Below are 10,536 nucleotides of genomic sequence, written 5' to 3' on the forward strand. Positions count from 1 at the left end.
CTGTCAGTGGCCCTGCTAGCACGCAGTAGACACATGTTGTGGATCAGTCGTGGCCTAATGGTTAGGGCAGGGGAGTCAGATTCATTTCGGATCAGTGAACACATACTACATTGCATTTGATCTCAAGTCTCAAGTGTACTGGGCCAGTAATGTAATTGCAAAATACTGCAAAAATGATTTGCCTCATATTGGAATCTAATTGCTGGTCAATCATCTCAAGGTGGATGTCAGCAGCTACTGTATATCAGGAGCTTTGATTGTAAATGGCAGGTGAAAGTATTGAAAACCTGAAGTCTTCGACACCTTAGTTTTCCTCAAGGGCCAAATTATGTTTCACAAATTAGGCTGAGGGCCAAACAAATCGCCCGACCGTATGGCCACAGATAGAATACGTATGTTTTCATTTGTTCCAACCTCATGGCAGAGTGTTTGCCAAGCCCAGACCGGATTTGGCCCATGGGACCCCATTTGGAGACCACTGGGCTAGACATTTACTATTTTTGGCATTTTTAGCTTCCCCCACCCACCCAAGTCTGAGGCTGTATTAAACAATCTGGTGGCCCCCAGGCCTTATGTTTGAAACCCCTTCAGTAGGGAGTCATCGGATCAGATAGTTGTAGGCTGAAATCCCACCTTGGCCAATGGGAAGGGGGTGTATCCACACACCTTCATCCATGGAAGTAGCCTTGAAAAGGGCACCAAACACATTGCTCCAGGGACTGTAACCAATACCCTGAAATAATAACTAATGTGTTGGATAAAATCGTCAGCAAAGGCCCTACTGTGGCCTAACAGTTGGGCACAAGGTTACTACGTCGGTGACCCGTGTTCGATTCCGGCCTGGGTCATTTACCAGTCCCTTCCCGTCTCTCTCTCCCCACTTGCTTCCTGTCCCTCTGTCACTGCCCTATCATACATATAACTACACATAATATAACATACAGTAGTTGCTATACTTTTAGTGTGGTATACACTTTTAAAAAGTCAATAATAATAAAACCATCGCTCCACATGACATGTCAGCATCGATTAAAACCACTGTGCAATTATAACCACTGTGGAAAGTACATGTGACATAACATACAGAGGAGAATGATTTCTAAATAGTTGCATGCTACAAGCAAACCTAAACAAACCACAGAGCTTAGTTGCTATTGTCAAAGTTTAACAAAATCAGATGGAATACATCAGTAGTGATTCAATAATTCAAACGAAATATTAAAGTCCTTCGTCACTTTCAGCGATTACGTTATTGATTTTACACAGCCCTCTAAATGCCAATTAGTAGGACCTTGGCCATGTTTGTCAGTATGTTATTAGCCACAAACAATTAACCTGTCACAAGTGTACAGCTGATTTACCCATTCGTGTTTCATGCTTGTCTTCCTGTACTTAATATGTGGAAGGATTTGTGCACAAGTCAAGCGTATACCTTTGGGAATTGGACGGATTCTTCCGCAACAAACCTGATGACCTTTTACTGTATTTCAGCAGCCGAGGAAGCGTATAAAAGTAAGATACCTTCCAGAACAGTGGCTCTTCTTGAGGCAAGCCAAGGAGATGAGGGCAGACGCACTAGCACTCTTTGCCCTTCTTTCAGGGGCTTTATATCCCTTTTTAACTGTTGCTGTTTGTGAGGTGTGGTGTTGCAACATCACTATTCGTAGAACAGAATTTGTAGTGATTAAAGACAGGTGAGTAATAAGCAGATGTCTAGTGTACATATTCGCAGATGTTAAGTGTACATATTCGTTTTCTGACGAAAGAGCTCATTTTCTGGTAAATGTGCTCATCTGAAATGGTTTGAGATGTCACTATGAGTCTCTGCTCAGTAATTAAGATGTGGCTTTTCATTTGATCATATCTGTTATCCGACTTTTATTTTGCATTGGCATTGCTTGAGATGTACAGTATGTGAGCAACTAATGCCAATGCCAATGTCTTCATTTTAAACGGTTTTGGTACCATTGACTTGGTTTTGTCAGAATCCTCTTCTCAAAAGTTAATGCTTTACACTTAATAGACATCAGAATAGGGTTCTTAATTGTTTTTTAATGTATTTATTTGATGTTGCTTTCATTTTATACTGTGTCATTGTTTTTTATCTTCTCCAGGCCTGCAGTGATGCTTAAAGAAATGCCTAGTTATGATACGATGCCCATGTCAGCAGATATCCTCAGAGCATCCTCTTTCAACAGCAGAGCATCCAGCGTACCCAACACTATCTGTAGACCCATTAATCTCCATAGGTCTACATTAGAGAGTGTGAGTGAAGGGAATTAGGGGAGCAAGTAGGCTGGAGGTGCAGCAGAGAGCAAAACTGTTTTTTATGCAAGCACTACCAGAGTTGTACAAAGTAGAAGTAGAAGTATTCTGACAGATGTAATTACAACACTAGTTGTACGATATTACAAAGTTGAAACCATGTACCACACATCATACCACAGTGTTGTAATTACATTGTACAAGTACAAGTATGCTTACTTCTACTTTATACAACTCTGAGCACTACACTGGCCTGACACTCTTTTAGACCACAGGTGTGACCAGGCATACATTGCTGTTTTATAAAATATACTGCATATCATTATGGACAATATATTCTGTGTATTATTGATGTTACTATTGTTGCAAATTGTTATCCTAGGTGAAACATATCATATGATTGTTTTCAGTATCTATGCAACGTGACCTTACACTTGTGAAGCTCAACCGATTGCTTTTGTACAATTGAAATGATGTCTTCTTCTGCTATGTCTCTGTTCCAATACAGGTGATGGAACACAGGCGGAAAGTTGACGGCATTGATATGCTCATTGTCAGTCGAAATGACACACAAATAATCACACAACATGACTTGAAAATCAGAATGTGCCAAGACATGATAATCTGTATCCGAGGACAATGCCAACAAAAATATTCAACCCGAATCAGAAAGACTTCATTATGCCTGACACAGTCACGTTTTGCACCAAGAAACATTCTGTGGAAAGTGGAAGCAGGGATTTTGTTGTGTTCTCTGTGGAAACTGTGTATAGGACCTTGTAGTGCCATGTCTGTGTATGCATGCAGGATCAGTAGTCTGTGCAGCATGTCTCTGCTCCAAGGGCATTTAGAAAGCAGCTGGGAGCTCCCTGCACAAACACACCACATGTCCCAGGTGACTGAGCTCTAACAACTGTGGCGTCTTTATGTCACAACACTCACTTCATGTGCTTTGCTAGGTTTTGAATGATGTTTTAAGAATGTTCATTCTTGTCATTAATAATATAACAGCTTAAAATTATTTGATCTCAGATACAAAAGTCTGGTGATTCTATCTTACTGTATCTATCATCTTTTAACAGACACATCTTGGGTCTGAGATAAAAGAGAGTTAAATCGCAATTGAAAAATGGGATCTAGTTTATAAAATGTTTCCAAATCAAGAGTTTTACAGCTGGTGCGATAAGAGATAATCTAAGTTTTTTTTTTTAGGTTCTGGATGTTGTCTTATTGGAAAACTTTGAGTCAGTGCTTAATCAAAGCTACTGTTGGACAAGATGGAGTGGACCACGTGAAAGATTAAAAACGATTACATGCGTTTTAAATGATGAGACAGACTCAAGATGTCCAGATGGTAAGAAACAGCTAGGAAAGGACATTACATTGAAATACTACTGCTATAAACACTATTGTAAATAATACTAGTATACCGTGCCTCATGGCATTTCATCCTAATATGAATTATTAGGGGTGGAATCATGAACATATTAGTAAGATGGTGATGATGATATTAAGAATGTAGGTACTCTGGTTAATTCAACTGGTTTGTTAATACATGGTGAATGCGTACATTATTCATGAAAATAGCATGATTTTATTTCTGTGTATTATTAGATTTTGCCAATTTTAATTATATATATATTTTTAAATCACTTGTCTTTAATCCTTAAACTTTGATCATTCATGTTCATCCCCGACTTGTTTTTGTTTTCGTGTAGATGCCAAGGCCACAGTATCTGAGCCAAGCTGCAGAGCTGTGTTCCTCATCAGAGGGACAGTTGGAGTAGGGGTGCTTCCAAGATGGCTGTTTTTACTAGGCCTCTCTGTCTTAGCCACAGTGACTTCTGTAGCTGTGCGTCTCCACAAGGGTCCTCGCGTGTCCAGCACGGCCCTCTCTACACTCACCATGTTATGGTTAAGCGTTCTGCACTCTCTTCATATAATGCCACAACCCTTCAGAGGTTCATACACGCTGCAGAGAAAAGCTCTGGGCATCACCTGCATTTTCAGTATCACTTGTGTCCCAGGGAAAAACGTGGTGATGTCTGTAGCCTGTGTATACACAGTTCAAAACGCCATGAAATGGCAATGCCTTTTAAACAGATTCAGTGTTCTTACTTGCATATATTTTCCAGTTTGCTTCATTCTGGTGAACATTACCCATTCAGTTTTTGGTACAATCGACAAGGCTTATGTTACCAAAGTTGTTGTTGAATGCAATTTTAATGTTGTGGCCTGGTTAAGGTATGCAGGCCTATGGAAAATAGCGTTGCCTGTGATGTGTGTTGTTTTTACTGTCATCTTGTGCACTGTAACTAGCAGTTTTTATTTCCTCTTAAGTGTGCATCTGCTCATGACTCCAACAACTGCAGTTATGCAAATTGTTAGGCCGCCAAAAAAGTATGCCGTCATTGTTAAAATGTTCTGATGTTTGTATTATACACTCATACAGTTCACAGTGAGCTGCACATTGTTTATTAATGTTCATATTGCTGAAATTAATATTGTTGTTTTTATGACCAAAAACTGTCTGTTACATTTAGTTATTCATAAACTGTAATGATGTTTTAATGTCTTTAAAAACCATTGTAAGCCTTGTGCTGAAAAATATGAAGTAGGGCCAATAAATGATGTCTCATTACACACACTTCCCATCATGCAACCTTTTTGCCATGCGCGCCACTATCAGACGTCATGTCAGTTAAAAAAAAACATTTTACTTTTCCATCTTAATCTGTCCCTGGGTTAGGTATAAGGGCCTGGTGTCAACACGTGTGGCCTATGCTTACAGAGCAGCACCATACGGAGCAATTCGCTTATACCATCCAAATTGCACCATTGGCGGCCTGTGCACTTCAAAAATGATGTTTTGGGCAGCATAAAGTTCTCCATGGCATCTCCAGACTTTGTCATGACTGTCACGTGTTCAGTGTGAACTTGCTAAAAGAGTGAGTTAAAGTCTGCACATCCAAACGTCTGACCTAGGAGCAGGACAAGCAAATGACCGGATAAAAAAAGGAAGAAGTCCGCTTCAACCAGGGTTTTTTTTGCTCCCACTTGTTTTTTTTTCCGTGGCGTTTCAGGTAACGTCTGAAGAAGGGTGATTACCCGAAACGTCACGGGGAAAAAAAAACAAAAAACAAGTGGTAGCAAAAAAACATGGTTGACGCTGACTTTTTTCTCTTTTTTTTTATACAGTGTGAACTTGCTCTCATCTTTAACAAGCACTAGGCACCAATTGCATATGTGCCAATTTTGATGTTCTTTGCTATATGCAAATCGCATCCCATGGTGCCGTTCTGTAAGCATAGGCCCCATGTGTGGACACCAGGCCCTCATAAACTCATGTACAGTACAGTACTTACATATGACGACCAAAACATGAACAGGTTGATCACAGCATCATAAGCTCCTCCTAGTGGCCTCACAGAAGAATGGTTTCCTGGTCGGGTCTCACAGCTGTAGCCCCTAAGGGGGGACAATCACAAAACAAGTAATAAATATGGATTGCTTGGTGCCGTGGAAAGACAAAACCTCAACATACAGCAGCTTAATAGGCAGAGTAGTTTTTAAAGTGAATCACGGTAGTCTTACACTTGGCTATACCTTTTATTCAGCATGGCCGAAAATGTAAATGGTTTTTTAATTTTATTTAGACTTATCAAATGTATTCAAAATAAGTCAAATGAGATGACTTGGCTAGATAATAGTTTTTTTTTTCTTTTCAACCTGTCAAAATATTTTTCACCAAAATACGTGATGTCACAGATGGCTGTGATGTCAAGGGCCTTTGGGAGTATTTTGCCGCTCTTGATTGGTCAGGGAAAGGCTTAAAAAGTCAGAGACCAGTCTTCGGGAATGCTAGTAGAGGGGGGTCGGGCTATTGCTGTGTGTCTGCCATGACTAAAGTGATATTCATCCTTTTTGCTATTCTGAAAAACATCAGAGTCTGTACTGCCACATGTAAAATGACTGGTTACAGAGGCTACACAGAGCTGTCCAAAGATGGAGACTTTCTCATTGGTGGTGTGTTCTCGCTAGACAGTGGGAGTAGGACTCCTAAACAGGATTTCATGTCACCACCCAAGCTGGCTATCTGTACTCTGTAAGCAAAAAAAAAAGTGCAAGAAACAGGTGTATCTCACTATGTATTGTCAACAATGTCTGATGTTTTCTAATGCATTGCCTGTGTTATCTATCATTCTCCCTTGCAGAAAAAACTACAGGGAACTCAAATTTGCCCGTACGCTCATATTCACCCTGGAGGAGATCAATAACAGCACGGAGCTCCTTCCCGGGGTGACGCTGGGCTACAAGATCTTCAGCACCTGCGGCTCCATTAACCTCATGAGGGCCACTCTAGAGGCCATTAGTGGAGCGGAGAGCCAGCATCACCGCGGCTGCACCGATCTCCACGCCATCGTAGGCCACTCTTCCTCGGGGCCCTCTACAAAGATCAATCAGCTGATTAGTCCTTTCGGCATGCCACAGGTCGATCATGCACCACTATCTCGTTTTGAAATGTATTTTTTTGGGGTCTTTTTTTAACTTTATTTATGACAGGACAGTGAAGGTGGTGACAGGAAGCGAGTGGGGAGAGAGAGACGGGGAAGGGCCGGCAAAGGACCCGGGTCAGCCACGTGGTAGACGAGTGCCCTACCGTTTGGCCACGGCAGGGGCGATTATGCACCACTATCATGCTATGGTGTGACACAGACATGGGTTGATGGATTATTTGTGTTATCAGATTATTCGATTTGGCCCTAATCTAATGTGTTACGGTATACATATTATGTTGCCTTAATAACTAATCAATCAATTGATCTGTGTATAGTATTCAAAATGCAACTGGTTCACCATGCACTATTATTTCACCGTATGGTGTAACAAACAAAAATATTTGATTTGAGTTTAAAAAAAAAATAAACTATACCATAGTATATATTATATACACTGCCTAAATCCATATTGTTTCACCTGTTTGTATTGTCCTTGCTCCCCATGTCAATTTGTCAGATGCTGTGAAAGAGAAATGCTCACACTTGAGCCTCCCAAAGGGTTCAGACTCTAGCGGATCCACAAACTGTCACTGAGGCTTAACGAATCTTATGGGAGATATACTGTACACCTGTTCTGCACACTGCCTCAATGAATATGGGTTGTCATGCATTTACTATGTGATTCTTGTTGTTATTCCTTAAAGCGTTTAAACAAAAAAAACAAAAAACATCCATAAGATTATGATTTGACCTTTTTCCATCTCTGTTTATTTAATTCAAACAGGTCAGTCATCTTTCCACTTGTGCATGTTTAAGCAACCGAGAAATCTATCCAACTTTTTTCCGCACAGTGCCAAGTGATTACTTTCAGGTTATTGCACTTGTCAAGCTCATGAAACACTTTGGCTGGAACTGGGTCGGAATTGTGTACAGCCTTGGAAAATATGGAGAAGAGGGAAAAGACACATTCTATGCTGTGGCCAAAAAGGAGGGAATCTGTGTTGAATATGACCAAAAATACAAGATGAAGTCCACTGACCAAGAAGTGAACGACATTGCCAACACCATAAAGACATCCACCTCCAAGGTTGTTCTAGCATTCATGTCCAGAAACTATATCAGACATATCCTGGCAAGAATTCAGTCTATGAACATCACAGGAAAGCAGTGGATTGGCTCTGAATCCTGGGTGACGACAGCAGATATTGCTTCTGTTGAGAACATGCACATTTTACAAGGTGTTATGGGGTTTGCAATACCAGAGGCAACAATACCAGGACTCACTGAATTCTTACTGAGTCTGAAGCCCTCAGACGCACCCGACAGCACATACATCAGAGAATTCTGGGAAACAACGTTTCAATGTAGCCTGTCGGCCTCAAACCAGTCTTTGTACAAAAAGCAATGTGATGGGTCGGAAGACATGCGTACGATTAAAAATGACTACACAGACATGACAGAGAGCAGAACTGTCAATAATGTGTATAACGCTGTGTACGCAGTGGCGCATGCCCTTCACAATCTCTTGCAGTGCACCAATGGTACAAACCCAGTCACTGGTGGTTGCTTTAGCAAGACAAATATTCAGCCTTTTCAGGTAAAATCCACATCTACAGTGGGCCTGTGGAAAAAACTCCCCTACATAAATGTTGGCAAAAGTATCAACGATATAGTCCCTCAATGTTATTCCATTCATAACTCTTCATTTCATCTTATATACAGGTGGTGAAAAGCTTGGAAAAAGTGAACTTTTCCACATTGTCTGGGGGAAGGATCTTTTTTGATGAAAATGGGGATTCAGTGGCTCTATATGATCTGGTGAATTGGCAGATGAGGAGCGATGGATCGGTTAATATCGTTAACATTGGTCGATATGATGCATCCTATCCGGATGAACAAAAATTCCTAATTAAGGAAAACATGATCGTATGGGGAGGAAACCAATCTGAGGTAACAGGACGTATAATAATAACAGAATATAATATAACTAGGCTACTAGGCCTACTTGTATGTAAAACATAGATGACAAAATCTTTTTCTCTCTGTTTTACTGTTGAAAGGTGCCTCAGTCTGTTTGCACAGAAAGTTGCCCCCCTGGCAGTCGAAAGGTCTTGAACAAAACAAAACAAATATGTTGCTTTGACTGCTTACCATGCGCTGATGGGAAAATTGCAAATAAAACAGGTAACTGCATTTTCATTGTAGATGTCGTCAATTATTCTTGTTTTTTATTTGTTTTTTTAACAAAATATTCCCTTAAATAACTAAACTAACAGGCGAATTGATACAAAATGTCTTTGCAGATTCTTCTGACTGCCTGCAGTGCCCACCCATATACTGGTCTAACAGTGGGAAGGACAAATGTGTTTTAAAGCCGACAGAGTTTCTGTCCTATGGAGAAACGATGGGAATGGTGTTGGTTATATTTTCCTGTTTTGGTTTTCTTTTGACAGCACTTACAACAACGATCTTTTTTAATTTTCGTCAAACTGCAATGGTCCGAGCCAATAACTCAGAGCTGAGCTTTCTGCTGCTGTTCTCATTAAAGCTCTGCTTCCTCTGTTCTCTTACTTTCATTGGTCGGCCCTCTGAGTGGTCCTGCATGTTGCGTCACACAGCGTTTGGGATCACCTTTGTTCTCTGCATCTCCTGTGTTCTGGGGAAAACGATAGTGGTGTTAATGGCCTTCAGAGCCACTCTTCCAGGCAGTAATGTCATGAAGTGGTTTGGGCCTCTGCAACAGAGACTCAGCGTTCTTTGCTTCACTCTCATACAAGTCCTCATATGTGTGCTCTGGTTGGCCATATCACCCCCTTTTCCTTATGAAAATATGAGCCTTTATCAGGAGAAGATTATTCTTGAGTGTGAGCTTGGATCACCTGTCGGTTTTTGGGCAGTGTTAGGTTACATAGGAATCCTTGCCATTTTCTGTTTCATATTGGCTTTTTTGGCTCGTCAACTACCCGATAACTTCAATGAAGCCAAATTCATCACGTTCAGTATGCTGATATTCTGTGCAGTCTGGATCACTTTCATTCCAGCTTATGTCAGCTCTCCTGGTAAATTTACAGTGGCTGTTGAGATATTTGCTATTTTGGCTTCAAGTTTTGGACTGCTTCTTTGTATATTCTTTCCCAAATGTTACATTATTGTATTTAAACCACAACTCAATTCCAAGAAACATATGATGGGAAAAGATGTATCTAAGTCATTATAAAATATTTCTTTTAAAAATGTTGTCCTGTGATTCATTTTACATTTAGGCCTACACATTCTGAAAACACTAAATACACACTATTGTACAGTCATTGTTCTGAATACTTTACATTAACCTCCCAATAACAGATGCCATGAGGGGAATGAATTAAGTCTCTTGCAAGCCAGACTCCACAAACCTTCATAGTTCAAAAAAAAATAATGCCTTTAATGGTGCATGGTAGTAGGACAACTGGTTGGTGCAACCATTTCACCTTCATTAGATAGCTAGTTGGAAATATAATACTCAAGAAGGATTCACGACACGCTCACATCAGTTACTTGATACCAGAACAGTTTTATTTGTATCACTCACATATAACAGCACAAAGTGTGAAATGACGTAGGTCATGAGATCACACACCTTAACCCCCCACTTGATCTCAGACCTTTCAGATTATGAATACAGAAAAACAAAAAATAATCTCCAGTTGGTCCGATGGATCTTTCAAGGTATATAATATAGTATACTAAGTGCATGGGATAGTTAAGCATACGGGACAAAATTATTATTATT

The 10,536-nt window shown here is 40.3% G+C and overlaps 1 protein-coding gene across 1 annotated transcript; it reads left to right on the top strand.

Moving 5' to 3' along the window:
• Positions 1–6,233: 6,233 nt before the first annotated feature.
• LOC134453816 (extracellular calcium-sensing receptor-like) lies at positions 6,234–9,981 on the top strand. Its single transcript, XM_063204564.1, has 6 exons — positions 6,234–6,370; positions 6,480–6,756; positions 7,549–8,361; positions 8,487–8,714; positions 8,825–8,948; positions 9,068–9,981. Exons 1-6 carry the CDS (start codon positions 6,234–6,236, stop codon positions 9,979–9,981), a joined length of 2,493 nt encoding a protein of 830 aa, XP_063060634.1.
• Positions 9,982–10,536: the final 555 nt, after the last annotated feature.

Source organism: Engraulis encrasicolus, chromosome 8 (assembly GCF_034702125.1).
Source record: "Engraulis encrasicolus isolate BLACKSEA-1 chromosome 8, IST_EnEncr_1.0, whole genome shotgun sequence".
NCBI classification, from domain to species: Eukaryota; Metazoa; Chordata; class Actinopteri; order Clupeiformes; family Engraulidae; genus Engraulis; species Engraulis encrasicolus.

What these genes read in the sequence shown, in the direction of transcription:
- LOC134453816 (XM_063204564.1), top strand. Translation starts at nt 6,234, where the DNA reads ATGACTGGTTACAGAGGCTACACAGAGCTGTCCAAAGATGGAGACTTT. An exon ending in AAGCTGGCTATCTGTACTCT is followed by an intron (nt 6,371 to 6,479) that starts GTAAGCAAAAAA and finishes TCTCCCTTGCAG; the next exon opens with AAAAAACTACAGGGAACTCA. An exon ending in GGGGAGGAAACCAATCTGAG is followed by an intron (nt 8,715 to 8,824) that starts GTAACAGGACGT and finishes TACTGTTGAAAG; the next exon opens with GTGCCTCAGTCTGTTTGCAC.